Source organism: Chaetura pelagica, unplaced genomic scaffold, assembly GCF_000747805.2.
Source record: "Chaetura pelagica isolate M959 unplaced genomic scaffold, ChaPel_1.0 scaffold76, whole genome shotgun sequence".
In the NCBI taxonomy this organism is placed as follows: domain Eukaryota; kingdom Metazoa; phylum Chordata; class Aves; order Apodiformes; family Apodidae; genus Chaetura; species Chaetura pelagica.
Window position 1 is genome coordinate 12,834,196 of NW_009970723.1, and position 22,816 is coordinate 12,857,011.

The 22,816-nt window shown below is 35.5% G+C and overlaps 1 protein-coding gene across 1 annotated transcript in view; it reads left to right on the plus strand.

The window, feature by feature from the left end:
* The window catches only part of OXR1 (oxidation resistance 1), a 137,658-nt gene that overhangs the window by 86,320 nt on the left and 28,522 nt on the right, over positions 1-22,816 (plus strand). The window contains exons 4-9 of the mRNA XM_010006469.1: positions 1,122-1,229; positions 2,272-2,391; positions 7,154-7,306; positions 12,943-13,127; positions 16,265-17,058; positions 20,848-21,016. Coding sequence (XP_010004771.1) covers positions 1,122-1,229; positions 2,272-2,391; positions 7,154-7,306; positions 12,943-13,127; positions 16,265-17,058; positions 20,848-21,016 — 1,529 coding nt within the window. The remainder of the gene's footprint in view (positions 1-1,121; positions 1,230-2,271; positions 2,392-7,153; positions 7,307-12,942; positions 13,128-16,264; positions 17,059-20,847; positions 21,017-22,816) is intronic.

The following is a 22,816-nucleotide window of genomic DNA, read 5'->3' on the forward strand; positions in this document are numbered from 1 at the left end:
AGAAAAGGGAATTTAAAAGAGCATTCTTTTCTGTAATTGTCAAGAAAAGTTAAAGTTAAGCGGATAGCCAAAAAACTGAAGGAAGATTAAACCTGTGAATAATTTGGTCTAGTACCTACTGTTATATAGAGTGGAAGGTGTAGAACTTCTGCAGATCCAGTAAGAGGAACAAATGAGAAGACATTTAAGACAGGAGTAATTTTTTTTTTCTTGCTGTGCTCCATATTTTGCAGCACAAAAGTAGCTTTACTAATACTGCTTCATCTTCTCTCAATGAATAAGATTTATTTTCTTGATACAATGTTTATGAAACCCTGTGCCTTTATGCAGTAAATGTCTTTTGGTTTTATGTTCCCTTGTTGTATCATATTCAGCATTCTTAAAATGCTTACTGTGAATTCCTTACTTTGAAATACTCTCTGTGAGTAAAATTTTTTTTTCCCTTTGCTTTTTTTCTATTGGTTCATATTGAATACATTTTGGGGAGATGGAGGTGAAAATAAGAGCTCAAAAAAAAAAATCCTTTCTTTACTTGGGAATCACCTAATCAAAATAGTTAAGCTCCATCTGCTGGCATACTGGTTGACCTGTTTTGCTTCACTGTTTTTGCTTTTTGTATCTGTGATGGATTTTACTTGAAAGTGAAGTTAACAGAAGCTTAATTCAATAGGAGGAATGTGTTTGCATTTATGGAGTTTGCTTCAGCTTTTCTGTAAGTGAAGGATGGAGAAGAACAGTTGAAGAGAGAGAATGAAGTGTTCTGTGAAACCAGTCAACTATGTATTGGTCCAGTGGCACCCAGCAGTGAATTTAGAGACCAGGAGTTCGGGTTCAGTAGCTGAGCATACACAGCTCAGCATGTGTGAGTGACACTTCTGGCCACCTCAAAGCTTAGTGGGAAGGCAGGTCTCCTTACATGAGGTTGCAGCAGACTACTATCTAGTGGATAGGGATGTTTTTGTGGGCTTGGTTCTGGGTTTGGTTTTTTTTTGGCAATCATAAGATAGGAAGATTTTAAAGTTCATAAAAATCAAAGTAAATTTACACATTAAATTTGTAAGCCACTATTTGAACTAACTGCTTATAAGTTTTCTTTTTCTTTTGTTCCCCAATATATACAGGTGGAATCAAGAGATACTTTAAACAGTATTGCCTTGAAATTTGATACAACACCCAATGAACTGGTTCAATTAAATAAGCTTTTCTCCAGAGCAGTCGTTCCTGGACAGGTACTATTACACTATATAAGTTGCTTATCCAGCAAAGACCTTTTGCCCTATATTTCTCATTTTTGCCAGAGAAACTGTTAAAGTACTTCTTTGCTGCTTTTCTTGTAAAAGATTTTATTTTTCTCTGGTTTGTGAATTCTTTGTGCCTATCAAATAACTGCCTAACAAGGACACATGTAATGAAGCTACTTGTCTGTCTTAAATAACACCAGAGGAGTGTTAAAACTAAGTATAATTACTGGTATAGTAACACTTAAGTACAAGTTAAATTGTTAGTTTGCAAATGTAACAGGCTGTTCACCGGAAGACAAATTCAGGGCGTAGCTTGCAAACAACATTCCTGACTGTAAATCTATTTTAGTAAATAAAATAATGTTTCTATTCCACTCTGAAGACTTGCTGTCTTTTCCAGCAGTATTTGAAATATCACTCACTACTTATAGGTCGCTATTTCTTACATCTTTTTCTTTCCCTTAATTTGCTTTCACTTTCTACTTCTATTAGGAAAAAATAGATATGTCAGCTACAGTATTAACCATTGGCTATTTAGTGTTAGCCCTCTCAAAAAATCCTGGTTTTATTTGATCATTCCAGAACTTTTTCTGGGTAGCTTGAAGGCCTACCATGGCCAAAATAATGTATTTAAGAGGGGGATAACTTCAGTTGATCATTTATTTGTTTGTTTGTTTTTACATTTAGTGCCAAGAGCTATATCTATGAACTTGTTACCCAGAGAAATAATAGGTCTTCCTTGGCCACTGTATCAGGCATTTCTGGCATACTGTATACTTTTTATTAATTCTAACTGAATTTTTTTATATTATGACTAAAAATCTACCTTAAGATAGCATTTTAAAACTTAAAAAGGTAAAATTAAGTATTTTGTGTGGTATTGTTTATTCCCTCAACTCATAATTTCTGTTAAAATTAATGAATTTGTATAACCTATTTTGAGAATGGCTAGCAAATATACCTGAACTGGTGGAAAAGTTAAAGTAAACCTGAAAGCATAACTTCTAACTACATTATATCTTCTTTATAGATTTTGTATGTGCCTGACCCAGACTACATTTCTAGTGTGGACAGCTCCCCCTCTCTAAGTCCTATAAGTCCCCTATCACCTACATCTTCCGAAGCAGAGCTTGACAAGGCTACAGTAAATGTAGGTATACCTGTTGTCCTTGAAATTAATTTTCCCTTGCAAGATAAATGTTACAGATGCTAAGGTTTCTTCTTAAACTATCCTTTTGTTTTGGGGAGAAAGTACTTTACAACACTCCCAGTTGAAAAGTAAAATAGTACTTTTTAAAAAATAAATACAAGCTTTTGATCTTTGTAAATGACAGTTTTCTATATGAAAACTGATTTGAAGGCAAGTTATTTGTAGCAAAATACTATCCTTGCACAGTGAAATCTTAAATACTGTCTGTCTCTAAACTTACTGGTAATTTTTGTGGCAATGATACATTGGTAAGAATACTTAAGTAGCAAAAAGGTAAGGGCTCCCCTCTCTGTAGAGGTGCAGGAGGATGTTCTCTAGTTTCATTTAACAAAACACAGTAAAGAAATAAGTCTGTTTCAGAGAAGGGCTAACACAGAGTTAATGATAGCTGACTTCTGCTCTATAGTTCTACCTTTGCAATTTTCAAATACTAAAATTATTTAGCCCTCAGAGCTGCTTTATAATTCAGCTCAAATGCAGATTTTTGGCCAGTAGCTAGTTTTGTAAAAGCATGTCTTTCCAGGAACACTGATTGCTGTCAGCAGAATCCTGTGAGGAGAACAAGAACCAGACAGATGTTGTATCGGAGCCTGAGCTTCTCTTCTCTTTATGGAATTATGACCTTATTCAGATGTTTCTTAATATGTCTCTACTATTCTTTTCGCAGTTACTATATGTTCTCTCAAATAACGAAATCTTTTCATAGCACTTCTTGATAGTGCTCAGTCAAGCTGTCAAATGTCTACTCAAGGATTCTGTGTGCTCAAAATTTTGGAAGGTTTGAGACTTTCAGCATGTATTTATTTGCTGGCATGGCTGGTCCAGAGAAGATTAAATATAAATATATTGCTTTGTTAACAGATGGGTTTCCAAGCTGTGTTACAAAGGCTGTGGTAACCTTTCTGCTGAAAATTACTGTTTGTTTTTTCTGTTACACCTTTACTCTGACCTAGTATGCCTGTTATTGTGAGCTGTTTGCTGTCATTTGTATTAAACTGGTATGTTTTATGGCAAGGTGAAGGTGATATAGCACAGTAAATAGACTAGTCTTCAGGAATATGTTCTTCTCTATCAGTCTCAGAATGACTGTAAATGCTAGGGTAGGCCTGCTCATTTAGCATAGGTAGTGAGAAGTTACTCAAGGGAAAACTGTTAGTTTTACTGCTAGAAATCAGAGCTACTCCTACAATGTGCTAGATCCCATGTCAGAAGATCACCTTTTTTTGCTTTTTTGGATTATTTTGTATATGCTTGTTTGCATGTAGTAGATAACGAGGCTTACTAATGTTTCAGATAAATTACAGGTATGGTTAGTTTTTTATTGGCTACATGCACATAGCAGAGATAAAAGCTTGAAAGTGTAGAAGGAACGCAGTAGATTAAAACACTTCAAAAGTCAAAATCTTCATGCAAAATGTTTTATGTAGGCAATTCAGTGTTAGTAACAATTTGAGTGTTAAATTTGTTAGCTGAAACATAATGTGTTGTTACTGAACTATGTTGTGTATCTCTTGTGGATCACTAGAAGCATTCTTTAATGCTTCAGGGAAAGTCAGACAAGCAGTATGACAATTTATAATAAAGTGCTTATGGAAGCTTCTGTTGCTGAGGTCTTTCAAAGTCCGTGTAAGAGGGAAAAGTATATTCCTAGATAGATTGGCCAAAAAAAAGCAAAGAATAGAAGTCACTTCTACTTGTTAGTGTGGACTCTGTGTGTGTGCATGTCCAGTTTTGTGTTTAAAACAGTCTCTCCAGCAACACAAAAAGAGTTAATCTTCTGTGTGAGCAGTTAAGCCTGAGGGGTTTTATTCTTCATCATAGCATCTTTTTTTTGTCTTTCTCCTTTCTGTCTGTCTGTCTGTCTTGCTGTACTTATCAATGAGAGAAATGTGGGCATGCATTCTATAATGCTCTGTGTTGATCTGTGTCATCTTTAACTCTCCTCCAATTTTGGCTCCAGATTAGCAGTTTAAGCACATTTCAAGGTAAAGAGGGTATGTTACTCTGCCTCTGTAACGTAAAGGATCTTCTCTCTCTGTGGCTTGGTCACTGAAATCAATGAGTTCTTGATAGAAATTGAGTAAGATTACTAACATCTGACCCTCTGTTGAGGCAAAATATGAACTATGGTTTGCTCTGTTCTTTTGTTTGTTTTATCAAACATTGGAGTAGCTTCAAACAACCATGTGGCAAAGTACAAGCCAGCATATGGCTAATATAAGACTCCCATCACTGTGTTTTCTAACATTGCTCTGCTTAAGCTAATGTTTCAGTATGTATTTCAATAAATTTGTGTCAATGTGTATGTAAGAACTCAGGTAATTTTTTTTAAACCTTTCTTACGCTGCTGGGTTTTGTGAAGGGTTTCTTCTTCTGATGCATATTTTTTAGAAGATCCGGTAAGCTTTATTACCTGTAAAACTTAAAATCCACTTCAAAATAATGTGCAGTTGCAAGGGTGTTATAACTAAAAAGCAAACTTTTTGGAGACATCTTCTTAAACTTTTTGAGCAAAATTCAGTTCAGTGTTCTGTAAGTTGAGTTTTTTGTTTGTTTTCTGACTAAAAATGAAAGATGCAAAGGCTTAAGTAGTTCCAGAGATGAAGAATTGAAATAAATCGTGCATAGTGTTCCTGGGTAGGATTAAAGCGTTTAGCTGCAAACTGTACTAGTGAATAGAACTAAACGGAAAAGCAGAAAACCAAAGGGAACACAGAGCTTCACGTTTTTTATATAGTATTTTGTTAGCAACTAAATGTGGCATTTGTGTATGAAGTGAAAGTCTACATGTTGTTTAAGTTGCAAAAGGGTTGCTGTAACTATAAGATAGCCCTGGTGCAGTCTGTCTATTATACAACAGTTGTTATCTGAAAACATTTTTTTCACTGTCTGTCCTGTCCCTGGTAGAGTTCCATGTTCACTACTTTGTTGGATCCACTGTTAGGCAGCAAGGTAGGTAACTCTTCCTGTTATCTGCCCAGGAAGATCATGAAGGAAATCCTCTGGAAGTTATATCCAGGCACATGAAAGACAAAGATGGTTGGGTACAAACAGCCAGCGAGAGTTTACCAAGATCTGTTAAGCCTGACCAAAGTGATTTTCTTTGATGAGATGACTGGCTCAGCAGATGAAGGAAGATGAGCAGTTCATGCTACTTACCTTGACTAGAGCCAGGCCCTTGACAGTGTCCCGATGTAGTCTTGTAATAATACTGAGGAAGTGTTGAACTGAATGGGTGGACTACAAGGTAGGCTGGAAAAATTGGCACAAACTCTAGGTTCAAAAGGTTTTAGCATTTGTGTGTGTAGTTGTTGGTTTTGGTTTTTTTTTATTCTTTGTTTTGTGTAGTGTTGGATAGTTACAAATCCATATTGGGGCTAAAATTGTTTATAATCTCCCCATCAGTGACCTGAATGGTGAAACAGGACAGAGAACGCATCATCAGCAACCTTGGAGTGGGAGGGCAGCAAAAATGAGGTAGAGTGGTTGACAAACTGGAGGGAAGGGCAAGGGCTAGTCATCAGAGGGGCATTCAGGAGTCTGAAGAGATGAAGTAATAGAAACCTCATGAAGTTCCAACAAGAGCTTAGACTTACCTGGGACAGAAGGAGCCTTTTATGACAGTGTGAGGGTTGGTTACCTACATGCCAGCTTGCAGGAAAAGATATAAGGACCAAGGAGATGTTGAGGCTAGTGTCCTGATGGAGATGTTGAACAGTGTCCACTTGTGATGGTGAAGGCTAATCCTGTGTCATGTGGCACGTGAGAGGAATACAAACAGGTTAAGGAAAATGGTTATTTCCATGTTTGGGGGGCTTGTGAAGCTGTATTTGCTGTGTTGTGTCCACTTCTGGCACCTCCAGTAGCAAAGATTGACATGCTGGAGGGAGTCTAGTGAAGGGCCATTAGGCTAAGCAGAGAATGGAAACATAAGGCACAAGGATTGTCTGAGAGTTGGGTATTTTTTTATAGTCTGAAAAAGAAAATACTATTGGACAACCTGATTTCTGAGTTGTTCTGCCTAGTAGACAGGTTAAAGGGAGCAGAAGAGTTTGGTTCTTCAGAGGTTTATAGTATGGGTAGCTGCAGCAGCAAGAAGCTGCACAAGGGTTCCTGGTTAAGTGAAAGGAGAGTATTTTTCCATAATGAGAGTGGTGAAACACTGAGCAGGTTTATTGGAGAGTCTGGGAAATCTCCAGCCTTGAATTAAACTCCACTGGTAAGGCCACGAGCAACTTGATTTAAGGTAGGCTTAGGTCTGCTCTGAACGCAGAGTTGAAGTAGCTGACCTTTCAACATAAAGTGATGTATAATGTTATTGGAGGGTAACAGAAGACACTGAATAGGGCTTCTGTTGAAGTTAGAAAATAGTCCTTTTTTGTGAACTTCTGCTCAAATTTTGCATGTGACACTGTATTGGATGGTGTCCTTATGTGAGTTCTGATAATTATTTTGTTGTTTATTCCCAGATCAGTTCTGAATATCTTTGCCCACTTTAATATCATGGGATGAGTATCATGTGCTTCATTGGTTACATGCACTGTCAGATCAAAGCAGTCCTTTAAACTGCAGTGAATTTGGAACCCTATTTTTACATTTGCTTTCATGTCAAAGAATAAAAATTACACAACAGAAAATGTCTTAAAGTTAATATTGAAAAAAGCAGATTACTAAGTTCCTTTTTTTATATATTTCCTTTTAGGATCCAGATGGAGTCCAACAGAAGGAGTCAGCTCCTTCACCAGCACATACATGTGTTCGCCCTACAAGAGTGGTATCATCCACCTCTGAAGAGGAGGAAGCATTTACAGAGAAATTTCTAAAAATTAATTGCAAGTACATCACTAATGGCAAGGTACTTAAACATTCAGGTTTTACTTTTACTGTGTTGGATGTAAAATTAAAGTACATTTCAAACTATAAACGTACAGTAAAATATAGTTACTGATATGTAGATAGTTGAGTCTGTATAAGTGTATTTTTTTTATTCGCTGTTTCTTTTGGATCACCACACCACTTTTTTCTTAGACATGTTGCAAGCAATTAATACGTAATTAACGTGTGACCAGCTTTCCTGTAGCAATGCTGTTAAGTGGCTCTCTTCTTTTGAGGGCATTGATGTCTGTTTGTTCTTTTGTGTCAGTACCTCTCCTAAGTAATACTCTTCATTTACAGTGCAGAAGAACGTGCCTTAAACTATAAGGAAATGTCTAGTTGGGTAGCTTTATTTACATTTTCCTAAAGCAGAATAGTGCAAGCAGAACTAACCTCTTATTCTATAAACAAACACTTCTATGGTGAGTATAGCATGGTAGAAATCTTGATTTTTCTTTAGTGTAGTAGTAGAGTTCTCTCAGTAGTGTCATTAAATCAATGCCTCTAAGATAGTAGCAGTTAATTCCATGTAGCTCATAAGTGCACAAGTCTTGCATGGAGTTTTAGGGACTGAGATCATGTCAAAAGGCTTTACCTCAGAATGCTTTAGGAAAAAACAAAATGTATTGCTCTCCCACCCCACAGAAAAATTACTATTAGACACTTTAATGATGAAAAATCATGCCTTCCCTCAAGCTGAATGAATGCAAAGAAACTCAAATTACTCTTAATACTTCCTCCTTCATCTGAAGTTTGGGTATGTAAGTACAAATGTTCCTGATTCTGTGTTGCTCTGCAACAGGTTTGCAGATAAGCTACACTAATAATAAGAGATTCTTATTAATCTGTTTAAAATGGTGCTTTTTAAATATTATTTTTTTTTGTGCTGATGGAAAGGATTTTGTAGATCTATGTCTAGACTTGAAGTCTTTTGACAATACATGTGTATTGACAAAAGCTGTGTTAGAAGTTGGTAAGACAAATACTGGAAAACTTTTTTTGTCTCTTTATTTTACATTGCAGTTCTTTTTTATGTGGATCCTAGACAAGTCAGTACTTTTTGGTTTTCAGTGCCCTGATGCAGAGGAATTGAGAACTGGGAGTCTCTTGGAAATTGACTGTACTGGAAAAATATGTTTGGACACTCAGTTATCATAAAGTTTTGCCCTAATCCTCCCTTTATAATGACTGTTCAAATTTCTATCTCTGATACTGTATAGGATTTAGAGCTCCCACTTCCTGAAGTTTAAGTAGCTTTAATGGAAAGAAGTTAAAACTGATTCAGAATTGAGTAACTGCCTGCAGGTGTGGTTTAATCTACCTTCAATATGCATGTTGTTGCTTATCTGGATTAATATTTTTGAACCAGCTTTAAGATTGAAGGAATCTCTTTTTAATAACCTAGTTTGTCCGTGTGGTTTTCCGCAATGAAATGGCTCAGCATTTCTCTTTGAGGCTGTTAAATCTGAACTTCATGTGAATAGAAATTCACTTCATGTCTTCAGAATGTCTTAAATGCAGAAAACTCCTATAAATGGTATTTTGTGGAAGAATCAGAACTTACTCTACCGTGTGACGTTGAGCTATTTAATAGCTCTATACAGAGTGCAATTTTTACTTCTGTTTCACTGATGGGTATTTTGATACTTTTTTCCTCAGCAACATTGTGAGTATGGTCCAAGACAAGTCACTCGTTATTTGATGGAGGATGTTGTAAAATAGCAGGAAGGGTTAGGTTGTCAAAAGTAACTGACTAAACAGCATGCTGTAAGATTTACTTTTTTTTTTTTTTTTCCTGGCATCAGTGTTGTTACCCATTTCTGGATATTTTGTAGACTAATTGTAATATCTGTTGCCATGGTAACCAGAAAAGTCTGTTTAGAACCTTAAACAAATGTATGGTACTAAAATGCTCAAAAGTTCATCACTGGCTTACTCTGAGACAGTAATTTTGAAGTATTAGTATTGTAGGGAATGCTAGCACAGAAGTCTGATCCTTAATGGCAAACTATCAAGGGAATGAAGTTTCAGGCACTATAGTTTTAAGATGATATGTCGTTTTTACCTCTACTTATGTAACATTATGTGTTAGCTCTCAAAGGCTGGAGTTGCTTCACTTTCCATCTTTCAGGGAAGACTAGCATAATGCATTGAGCAGTTCTTGACCAATGTTTGGCTAAATGCATATGTTTCCACTTACATGTTTTGTTGTGATGTTATCTTTTTTTCCTCTCATAGAATTAATAGCACTGCTTTTAAAAGAGTCACATAAATCGTTAGAGAAAGTGATGGAAACACTGACATGTCTGAAAAAGAGCATTTGGGGCCAAACAAAATGCTTCTTTATCTGCCTGTTACCTGAGCTTTATCCAGCTGCCTAAATTAACATTCAGTGATTCTTGGTAAAAATAATTTAAAAATTAAGAGAAATTAAGAATCTCAATTCTAGCCTGTAAACTTGGGGCAGTAATTCTCTAGAGAAGTACCCTACCCTAAAGTGTTCCTATTGTAACTGTGAACCATATCAAATAACTTGTGCGTCAGATATGTTGCACTGGTCTGCCTGCTGTCATCTTTTAAATAGATAAGAATGAAATAGGTCATCTCTTGTGAGTCACTATAAAGCCACTGCTTTCAAGATAGCTGTATAATCTTTGAGTTGTTTACAGCCATTCCAAGAGAAGTGTTTGATCAGCTTCTTAGTCAAGTACACAGAAGCTTGATAGTTCTAAAGATTTAATTATCTATTTCTGTATCGGTGTAATTTTAAATGGAATTACACTTTCAGATTAATTTTTATGCTGACTTTTTACCTGTTGGTGTTGAGGGTTTCTTCAAAGACTTAAGATAAACAACTTTTAGGTTTCTAGCTGTGCCTTTGGTCAAGGCTGCAGAAGTGGGTAGGCTTTAGAGCCTCCCATTTTTGTCAAGGACGACTGCCTGATGCACAGGCTTTGTTTATTCTGACATCAGACAGGTATTGTCACTGTTCTAGAAAGCTTCCAGTTTCAACAGAATGTGTCTTGCACTTGCTTTCATTATGTAGTCAGAAGTCTTACACACTTCTATGGCTGAATATTTACCTGCAGAAAGATTCTCTCTGCTGTTCCTCAGTGTTAAGTCTAAATGCCACAAGATGCTATGCAGTTTCTTTATGCACATTCAGATTTGTTTTGGAAGCAGACTTTTGTCTTGGGTATGATATTTCCTTAAGATATTGGCTAGCTTGGCCTGTAGGGTTTGGGAGGGATGAGTTGGTATTTTCTGGACTGCTAAAATTGAGGCTGAAGTAAGACAATTGCAATGAGAAGATGTGCAACTGGTTTTCCATACGTGTTATTGTAATGTTGTTGGTGTTCAGATAAGCAATGAAAAATTGACTTAGGAAATTTTCAACTTGTTTTACAGTAAAAGATTCTTTAATCAATTTTTGATCTGGACTGCCAGCTGAAGCAAGCATCTAATTTGTTTTCAAGATCACAGCTAAAGCTTTGGATTTTGTTTGTTTAATAAAACCAGGGACCTTGTTGACATGGCTGATGTTGTGACAGTTGTGACAGCTCACCCCCATGATAGAAAAATGTTATCTCCTTTTATTACTTCAAATCTTCAGAACTTCCTGAGTACTTAATTTATTAAGGAGGTTTAATGAAATAATGAACAAGTGAAGACAAAATATTAGTCTGGAAATGAAGAGTTCTCCAGTGAACTTGATTCCTAGTTGCTTCTACTGAATAATAGGTAATTTTAGAAGTTGGCATTGAACATTTCAATCCTTCAGCTAGAGCCTTCGTACCACCTTGCTTTTTTTTTTTTTTTTCCTCTCCAGTCTGTTTTGAAAAGCCATGTGCAACGTGTGGGCAATGAAAGAATAGAACAGATTTTTGCAGTTGGAAGCGACCTATAATGATCATCTAGTCCAACTGCTGTCAAGTCTGTGGCCTTGACTTTTCTGGGTCAGATCTGAAGAATATTAATAAAATTCCACTTTTTCGTGTGCGCATTAGTGAAAGAGCTCAGAGATATAATACAAAAAAAGCAACATAATTTCTATACTGAATTTACAGAAGTAGTATTAGTTTAAAGAGAAACAATTGTTTTTCTGAGTAGACTCATTGACTTTTGCATTCACTGTTAGATGTATCTTCTAGACTAGAGTTGGTGTAACTAAATGTAGATAGTCATCCTCTTGGAATTCTTTTTTGCACCTTGAAAGTGTATTTCCACAATACAGTGCTGGGAAAGAAATGCCGATGATAGTTTTGTTTCAGTGTCTTAAACACCTTGGAATTATGTAAATATGTTCCACTGACTCTTTGTACTCTAAAAGCACATATAAAACCTTGTCTCTGAAGGACTAAGAGGACATAAATACAGATGCTTGAGCTACTTTTGAGACTTTTCATTTTTCCGTACTAGTGATAGCATTTTGTCATTACTGTAGACTTCAGTACTACTTTTGATTTGATTTTTAGAACTTGAGATTTTCTGCTTGCTATACAGCATCTTGTTGTTCTGTGAAGGTCATAAACTGTCACAGTGCTGGGAACAAATTTCTGGAATTAGGAAGGATTGTAGTTGTATTTCATGCTGTGCTGGTCTTCTCAAAACAAAACTTAAATAATACACTATGTTCGTAATCACTGTGAGCATTTTAGCAGTGAGATGGGTATTTATTCAAATCCTGGTAAGCCTCAGCAGTACATGAAACAACTTTTGCGATTCTTGTACAAATCTCTGAATATCTTTCTAAATTTATAAACTCCTTAAGATTCAAGATCTCTAACTGCAGGATCACAATCACTCTGCTTAAAATTAGATAACCTACAGTTCATAGTTCAAACTCCAACTCTACTGTCTTAGCAGTTTTACAGATTTTCATAGCAAGCAGCTTCTAGTGGTGTTGGAATGTTTCTAATGCTTAAAAAAAGCCCCGAAAAAACCCAATTCAACATATTGTAAATTAGGTCGGTACCTGTATTGTTTAGGAACGCTGCAGCTCATAGTATGAGTATCAACTTTCTTTAAACTTTCATTCTAGAAGTTTAAAATCTACTTGTATTCATCTACTGCAGCAATATAATTCTGATTAAATACATACAAAGCTGCATCTTGATGCAACTGCATCTTAAAAAAAAATATTATTTAAATTAGTTTCATTCTACAGGTATATTTGTCCAATTAGTCAACAGGTCCATTAAGCTGGAATGACTTAGATACTGTGGTTGCTTTTTAGTAAAGAAAACTAAGATAAATTAGTTTTTGAAGAACTTTTTTTATGTTCTTTAAATAGTCAAAAGTGAGAAGAGCTAAGAGTCAGGTTTTAGACAATGGTTGAAGTTTCTTGCAAAATTATCAGTAAGCCTTGTGGTTATCTGGGAAGGATGTATCTTTACCTCAGAGGACCTGCCTATCCTTCAGGGGGCAAGGGTTTGTGGTTTTGTTTCTCTTTTTCACTCAACCCAGCTATTAAGTGGTTGTGAGGTACAAAACTGTTTTCGTAAAGCAGGTGGCACTAATTTGCTTCCATGGAAAACAGTTATGTTTCTAGATGACTGCTGAATAAGATGAAATATGAAGGAGAAAATTTACCACTTCTTTTCCTTCTCATTTTAGGGTACGGTCAATGGGGTGCTGCTAGTGACGCCAAATAATATAATGTTTGATCCTCATAAAATGGATCCTCTGGTCCAAGAGAACGGCTGTGAAGAATATGGCATCATGTGTCCAATGGAAGAAGTGATGTCAGCTGCTCTGTATAAGGAAATTGTGGACAGCAAAATTAAGGATTCATTAACCATGTAAGATAGGATAGTATTTATAAAACTTTGAGCAAATATGAACTGTAGCCATATAGCTGAAGACACAAAACTAGCAAAACCATATTTTTCTTCTGTTTTCCTTTATAAGAACATCAATGATGAGCTTGGAAAGACCCTTGAGAAAAGTTGCTTTACCTTAAGTTCTTACATCCTAGATAATGTATTGAATAAATCCTCTTCTACATACATGGCTTCTAACTTACTTCAATAGTCTCTTTTAAAAATCAATGTATAGCAAGAGATGCTGCATCACTTCCTCTGTCCCCTTTCCACTATGAAAGAAGTAACAGATATTTTCAGTTCTTTAGTAATTTAAGAAACTGCTGTACAGGAATAGAAGAGTCCAACTTAAAATGCTTTAGTTGCAAGTCTTTATTGTTTAAGATTTTCCACTTTCTTCGCAAACTCTTGTTGCTCTGAGAAATGCTTGTAAGACTAATTCTCTGAGACTTGTGTGTATTTTTATTACACTAGGAGTAAATTTTCTCATTTTTTTTCCTAGGGAAGTGTAGCCTTGTTTAGGTTGAACAGAATGAATTAGAATCTGTAAGCCTTACCACTGGTGTTTAGTGTGGTAAACATTTAAAGCTGACTTTTTACAGCATTATGGGAAATCTTTGTTCCACTTTGTCTGTTGCATAATTTTTATATTGTCCTTAAAAATAGGATAAATTCTAACACTAAAGCCAAAAAGGTTTACAGATTTAACAAAAAAAAAGAATCATGCTGCTTTTAACTACAGGTAAAAAGCTCAAACATTTACAAACTTCCTTTACCATCTAACTGCAGGGAAATGGACTTGTTTAGAGAAGGTAGACTTGTCTATGTGTATGAGACACGAAAGCTGTTTGCCCCATATGGAAGTTTTTTTGTTAAGGTATAAAGGTGCTCAGTAACTCTAAAAAATGCCCTTTTACAGTTCTTACAAGTAACATGCTAAGTACATCTTTCTTGGTAATCTTAAATGTCTGGACAAGCAGAAGAAATAACTTGTCTTATACCATCTTTGAGCTCCGCTTCAGTGGAGACCTGGTAGTAACCTGGTATCTGTGTATGGTCTTGTTTGGTGCCTGAAGTCATGTGTTTCTTGAAAGAGCATCTAATGTACATGTTACTGCAGTGGTATTTTTGAGGCTTTTGATGTAGAATAATGATTATTGCTTTCTGGAAGTTTATTTTCCAGATTGAGTTTTTAAAAGGTTCTTGGAGTTCCTACTTTAATTGATACATAGTGCAAGTAATGAGATTATGAAAGTCAGATTACTCTTTTTAAACTACCTGTTTGAATCATAATATTGCAGTTGCAAAACAAGTCTCTCTCCTAATGTTTAATTTCTTAATAACTCAATGTTGGTTTATAAATGTACCTTCCATGTCCTGTTGATTTTTGTTCTCTTGTAGCCCATGCATTTTCTGTTTTGTTTATAAAATAAATGCATATGAATGAAAACATGTCTAATAACGAAATGTCACACTTTGCATTCAGAGCCTTGTACGTCCAATTTGATTTAGCTTGATTGTCAACTTTATAAACTACTACGTGGAACACCAACTTGTAGCTTTTTCTTTAATCCCATTAGATTTGTGCCTCAACCTCGTAAAAATTGAAGGCATGGTTGTAAATTTTGGGGAAAACAAAATTCAGATTTCCTAGGTCTGTAACCAGAACAGCTATAGCTAGGTCTCACACCAGTGTGTCTCAGGGTATTTGGGACTTAAATCATGTTTTCCCACTGTTTGTTTTTTTTTTTTCTTATTCCAGTGTTATAATTAAACCTCATCATTTCCCAAATTTGCCAACAGTCAAACTTGTTTAAACTCAGAAATATAGTCTGAACACTGAAAGTAAGATTATTAGTGTAGTGGAAACTGATCACAAAACTGATCAGTTCACTGTTGTATGGTTTTACAGAAACCATATGTAAAAAAATATAAACCACAAGCTATACTGAAACAGGAAAAAAATATATCTGAAAACATACAGAATTTTTATGGATTTCATGAACCTCTTGTTGTGCTTGTCCCAAAGCACCCATTAATTAAAAAAAATGAGACATCTCAGTCTAATGGGTGATGAATCTTAAACTTTAATCCACATGCTTTGTAAGCAAAACTTCAGCAGCACAGGCTTAGTACAGCTTCATGTTAATACATGGATAAGGGGGTGCATATGCTTTGCAAACATCCTGAATTTTAGCCATCTCTCAGTAATGTGAGTAATATGACCTAACTGAATAACGAGTTTTGTAGAAATATGGAGTGGATTTTATCCTTCAGGATGTGAGATCAAGGCACACACTTTTTAAAAGCATTTGATACTAGGTAAGGGAAGTTGCCATTATGAACTCTGTTCAAAAGTATGTTTGAACGTGAGAAAAAAATTTTGTAAACATTGTGTACTGCTCAGTTTTCTTGACAACACTGCAAAATCTTCACTCATGTAGATACAGATGAACATGTTTACAGTCCCCTTGTACTCCTTCTCTTCTAAAACTTGCAGAATTTCTGGGTAGCTTATTTTGAAAGGCAGGTTTGAGTAAGTTTATTTTCTTTGGGGAAATTAAGATGTTTTACACATGTGGGTTTGGTTTTTTTTAAGGTTAGACCAGATTATTTCTGCCATTCATTTCTTTGCAGTGAGCTAGGTGTCAACTCCCTACTAGGGTGAGATAAGTCTACACAATTGTACTGGCCTCTTTGGTAGACAAAGCTTAAATGATTTTGGAGGATTTCTGCCTTTAGAAATTATGGTTATGTGTAGCTTTTTGTTTGCTTGCTTTTTCTGTGTTTTTTGTTTTTTATTCTTCAAGCATCTCAAACAATCTTATTGGCTTCATAGGAAAGCTTCTATTTGCAAAAGTATTGTCTTTAAGTTGTGAAGTTCTGTGTCATGCTGGCAAAAAGTCTGCCATAAGTTTACCATTACAAGAGCTATTTTATGCTTGTTTCTTATTACTGGTACTCTGGGTTAAGTTTTTTTCTTGTTTGTTTCAATTCTGTTTTCTTGTTTTCTAAGAGCACACTTAAATTTTTTTAGCATTAAGAAAAATTTAATAAAGAAAAGAGCTTGACAGAAAAGACACCTACTTATAATAACATTGTTACTTGTTCAACAGAGATGTAGAACAGCTGTCTGTAAGGGAAGTTTGCCATTCCAAGAAAGCTGCAAAGAGCAATACAGATGAAGTGGATTCCAGGATTCAAGATACAGGCAATGACAGTGGTAGTACTGCCCCGAGGAGCACAGAGGAGTCTCTTTCAGAAGATGTCTTCACAGAATCAGAACTATCTCCAATACGTGAGGAACTTGTTTCCTCAGATGAGCTTCAACAAGATAAATCTTCTGGAGCATCATCAGAATCTGTCCAAACAATAAACCAGACTAGTGCTGAATGTTTAACTATGATTTCAGACTCAAATGAAGCTGCCGGTGACTTAAAACCCAGTGCCGAAATGATTGTAAATGATAAACAGGTTGATACCCACAGCTTAGGTTCAGAAAGTGCCGAAACGTCTGTAAAGGGGGGACAAGCACCCAGTGAAAATATTGCAGGTGTCCTCCAGCCGTCTTTACAAGGATCACATGGTAGTGAAGAGCATGACAAAGAGGTAGAAATGGGTAACAATCAAGATTCCTCACTAGCAAAAGAACCAGAAGGAGAAAGTAAGACAGAAGAGGAATGTCCATGTTGTGAAGACACCACAGAATCTCAAAAGAAGCAGACAACTAGTGAAGGAAAACTAGCGAGAGAGCAAATGCGAGACTCAGAGACAGAAGTTGAGGAACTCCGCCAGCTCTGGAAGACCCACACTATGCAACAAACAAAACAACAAAGAGAAAACATGCAACAGGATTCACAAAAAGAAATCAGTCAGAAAAATGTGACGGCAGGAGATGGGCAATTAGAAGGTGAGTCAGTATTTATGTATTAGCCTTCAAATTTACAATGTGTCTCCCTCCAGCTCATCAGAATTTCTCTTCTTTTTCATTCTGTAGAACACAGCTTCTCATATATTGTCTATTTCTCCTTGTCTTGAAGATACACTTAAGTTATACTTCATATAAACCAATGGGGAGCATGTTGCTCAGGAAGCTGAAAATTGGTTACTGTTGTTACTGCCATTCTTCCATACTGAAATTATATTTATACTTGTATTAAAACACAATATCTTTGTAGAGAAGATTTAAGTTAGCATGTAAAATTATAGCAGTGATGCATTGGTCACTGTAGAGCTCAAAATTAAGGAAGTTCCTTAGCAGTCAACTTGCTATCAATTAAATTTTGATCCCAGTGTACATGTATATGAATGAATTTCAGGGAGTGAATTTCATTTATAGCATGTCTATTGTATATTTAGGGTTTATGATATGAACAACAAGCACTGGGGGCTTATCACTGTTTGATACTTTCAGCACTTTGTTTCACTTGCCTGTCATCATACTTTCATGACGACTAGAGCAAGGTTGAGCCTATAAAAAGCATATATCAGGATAACTCAGTGCTAGATGGTAAGAAAGTAGTGCTATGAATATGTGGAACAACTAAGTTCCTGAGTTCTTTTACTCTGCAAAAATGAAACCATAGGATTATTAGTTGAAAGTTATCTTGAAAGTCTATTGAAGCTACTCAATTCTTATTTTTAAAATGTCCTTTTAAACTATCTTGAAGATGTTTCTGTATGTATTTGGTTTTGTTTTTTAAAAAAATACTACATCACTTTCTGATTCCTTACCATCTTACTAATGGAGATGAACTATTTGTTTGTGCAGTATTTTGGTAGTTAGAAAGAAAACAGGTGTATAATATCTGTCACAAACTAATAGATTATAGGTGAAGTGCATTTGAACGTCATAATGTTTATGTGAATCATTAAAAGTCAAGATTGTGTTGAATAAAGAGACCTATTTTTCAGTTGACAGAAATTCATCTTACACTTGAGTACCTGATGACATAGTTTTGGGTTTGGGTTGTTGTTTTTTTTCCTTCTGTCAAGGAAGTAACTGAATTTTGAAATTTGCAGCAGATTAATAGTTGCATCATTCTGTGGTAAGTTTGGCTTTTATGCTTTAAATATTAGAGGAAGCCCTCTCACAAAAATGCCAGCTTGCAGCAGTTGCTGGTTGTAACTTTAAAAAAATGCTAGCACAAGTGTTTTTTTGCCACAATTGCTGTTTTTTCTATAGTTGAATACTACTTGTAATTCAGTTGTATTAGATACTTCAGTTTTGTTGGTTTTCTAAGAGGCTGTATCATTGAATGCACATTTTTCATGCAGGATGGTCTGTGCAATCATGGATTACATGTGTATATAGAATTAAGTGCCTGCATACAGTCAGAGGGGTGCTGGCTAGAAACTTGCTGCACTGTAGGTTGTGGGGGTACAGTTAAAAGAATTTATATATTTATTTATTTAAACAAAGAAGTATAGATTACTTTTTGGAGATTTGTACCAATTACTTCAGTCCAGCTTGTGCTGGAATTATTGTTTGTTTCTTATTCTTGCATGTTATATACAAATGCAAAATAAACAGTAAATTATGGAATATTTTCTCTAAGTCTCAATAGATTTGGTGAAGCTTTTGCTGGCTTTGTCTACAGGCAAATTTAAATTAAGGTAGTTAAGGTAAAAGCATAACTCCATTGCTTTGGCCTTCAAGGTCACCAAAGACTAAATATGACACGTATGTTATCAGTAGGTCACTAAAAAACACTAGGTCATGAAGAAAGTGAAATACTGTAAGTGCTAATACCCTGCCTGTTGAACTGAAACTCTGAAGTACTGTGAATTATCTAGATAGATCTTTATATATCCTGCATATATCGATAATAAGGACTTAGTTGAATTTCTTCTCTTTTGTGGGAGTTTTGAGCATCTGGGATTTTGGGGACTCCCATTTGTTGGTCTTCAGAGGTCAAATGTCTTTGAATTTGGAATTAATTACCTATTTGTTCTGAATGTTCAACAGTTGATGCCCTGCAAATCAATAATAATGAGTAGTCTAGAATAGCTAAAAAGTCCTTGGTACTTTTTTTATTATCAGGACTCTCATATATTGTCTTCTATTTTTACAAATACTTAAGTTAACTGCTGGACTGAAATAGAAGCTAGATGTCATTGATACTTAGGAGAAATAATACTGGTCTATAGCTTTTGTGCATATAGTAAACAAGCTTGAGGTCTTGGTACAGATAACATATCTGTTTGCTGCTTAGTTAGGTGGATATTGGCCAGAGACAGAGAAAAATAATACACAATAGCGATTACTAAAATCTCTTCTGATTAATTCTGTATCAAATATACAAAAATATAATGGAGAGCACACCAAAAAAAGAGGATCTTAAATAGTTGTTTTGAGGTTTGGGGACAAGGCTGAATTGTTCTCTCACTAAATTATTTTTTCTTTTTTAAGGTGTGGTACAGATTCCATTTCTCTGAGCCCTGTGTCAGAGAAGTCATAAAATTCTGCATCAGAAGGGCCAAAATCCCAAATATCAGATCATTTTAAGAATTCTTCTCTAATGCTGCCACAAAGATCACGTGTCAGTGTTAAGAGACGGGGTTTTGTTCATTTTGGGTTCTGCTTGGAATTGAAGGTTTCTAACCTGACAATTTACCTTTGATCTTACGGGTTTATCAAATAGTTCCAGAATATTCAATTGAATGTTCTACAGTACTGCAGGTATAATTCCAAAATATTGTAACTGAAAATTAGGAGGTGTGCATTTAAATGTTCACTGAAAAAAATGCGAGGAACAAAGCTATTCTGCACTTTATGGTGAAAATGTGATTAAGAGAATATAGAATAGATGTGTTACTAGGTCAGGATGGTGTTGTTTCCTATGCTTAGTGAATCTCTAGTCTGCATAACCATATAAGGAGAACTTCAGCTGTAAAGAAAACATGAGTGTCCTAGAAAATGGGAACATATCTTTATGTAATACCAGAGATAGGTTAAATCTTTTGTTCTTACAGCTGACCATGAGAACTCTCAAATTCACACTTTCAGTCCTTGCTTTAAGAAGTCTCTTGTGGATGGAGCACATGTTTGAGCAATTAAGCTAGGAAAGAAACAATTTGGAGAAGGCTTCTTCCATTACCGTGTGCTGACTTGACAGTCCAGACCCTTGAGGATAACCTTATAATTCTTAGTTAAATTAAATATATTGCAGGAAGAAAAATCCCTTACTGCAACATCCAGTAGTGGATGATCCTGAAGTGGTATTCATACCTTTGAAGTGTTTGGTATAGCTAACAAATTAAAATCAATCTTAGATCTCTGATAGTGGTGCCAGAACTTTTCTTTTTTAAAAAAAACTAAAAGTATTGAACATTTTCAACATATGTCAATCAGGCCTAAGTACTTACTTGATGCTGTATCTTTTGCATGTGTATAGAGTGGGAGGGATGTCTACTAAAGTGGTGAGAGAGATGGATTGAGGATACCTCCTGAAATGCTGTTGAGCATGAATAAAAACTGTCATAATGTGATGTAAGAAAAAACAGGAATGAATGTTAGGATTATTCACACATGTTGTACTCTAGTTAATTCTGCTGATGCAATTTACCTAACAAAAAAAGGCCAAGTAATAGTACCTGTATGACCATACGTCCTATATACTTGTGTTGCCTAATACAAAATTGGCTAATAATTTTAACTCTGTGTATGATGCATAGCTTACTTTTTCTTCACTAATAGGTTCTTCTCTTACAAGAGAAAAAAGGCGACATCGATCTCACAAGTTCCTGCGTCTCAGGGTTGGAAAACCCATGAGAAAAACATTTGTTTCCCAAGCAAGTGCATCAATGCAACAGTATGCACAGAGGGATAAAAAACATGAATACTGGTTTGCTGTTCCACAAGAAAGGTAAGAAGGAGGTAGTCTACAAAAAAAGTAAACACTTTTCAATAGGTTCTTGAGCTTTTAAGTTTTTTTCTGCAACATGCAGAATTTTTTATTGTCTGTAAAGCAACACAAGTAGGGGTCAACAACTGAGGGTATTGATGGACTCGTACGTAACACTGGGATACCTTGTTACCATACTGAGGTTTTTAGTGATGTACTGGAATTACTTGCAGGTTCAGCCAGTAGTTTCTTATGGTGTTATTTAGGTTTGTGTTTGTAGCAGGTGAATAATGAAAGATTCAAGTAAGAGCTGTTTGGTAAAATAAGTGAGTTCTGCAGCAAAGTTTTTCTTGTAATTATCTGTGTTTCCCATTATTTGGAAACTTTCTAAAAATTATTTCTACTTCTTAAAGCTCTGAGTTCAGAAGAGCTAGCTGTGGTTCTTTTGATTATCTTTGTATACGGAACATAAAACTTTTCCAGGAAGTAATATAAACATATCTACTGGAAGAATACCTTAATTTGTTGCAGTGATTCAAAGACTTGAGATGTCTGTGCTCACTCACTGTTCAAGTCTTGAATTCTTAAATAATCTTTGCTACTAAGAAACTAACTTAAAAATAAGTTGAATGTGATTTTGGGGGGTATTGGAGATTATTATAACCTTGTTAGAAGAGGGGGGGATACAAAGAAGGAAACAACAACAAAAAACTATCAGCTGTCATCTTGTATAAATACCTACACAAAATGATCAAGTCACTTTTTCATCTTTTCTTTTGAGCTGAATGGCATAGAATGTCCACTTGGGGCACTGCAGTTGAGGACAGATATGGATCAATTGGAGAGAGTCCAGAGGAAAGCAGCAAGACTAATTAATGCCTAGAAAGTGTAACATATAAAGAAAATTAGAAGTAAGTGGGGTTCTTTAATCTAAAGAAGAAGAGATTGATTAAAAACATGAAATCATGTGTAAGAGATGGAAATTACATGAGAATATTTGAGTTTTTCAACAGGGAGAATTGAATCTATTCTAGCACATCACTAACCTGCTTTTTAAACATCACCCCTGTGGCCCCTAAATCATAGAGGTTAAGGAGTTTCTTGAGACAAATGTCAGTCACACTGATTTCAGTATAGCTAATTCTGTCTTCTTCAGGTGACCTTTTGTGGTTACATTCATCTCAAATTTTCTTCTTCTATTTGTGTTGTATTTCACTGAAAACAGGTAAATGTTTCACATATGACAATGATGCTTATGTGAGCTGGTTAAAATTATTACTGTCTCTCTGGTTCATTTTCTAATGTGGCAGAGCAAGTAAAAGCAGAATTTATTACCTATTTCAGAAGAGACAGTTCTTAGTTTACAGTCATCTCATCTCCTTGGAAATTATTCCACCTATGAAAGGTTTCTCTCTCTAACTGCATGGGGAATTAGTAATCTGTTCTTTATGCATTAAATGTGTGTCCTGTGTTTTTTGTATACAAAAAGTCATGTGGTGGTAGTAGTGAGGTGTTCGTTTTCTCAATTCAGCGTTAACCTTGCTGAATGCTACTCTGCAAAGGTAAAAATATTTAGTGTCAACCCAGCTGACTTTGTCACCTAGTGACAAGAAAGAAAATAGTAGGTGTCTGACAAACCTGCTTTATTTCAGTGTTCTTAATTTCAAACAAGCCAGTCTGCAAAGGAATGTCTTAGAGTTCCTCAAACAACAGGTTTTATTTACTTTTTAAACTGCTATAGCTATACACATTTTCAAGTTTTTAAAGTTAAAATCAGGATGCTTTTTTTGAATTTTCATACTTGTAAAGCTTTTTAAAAAA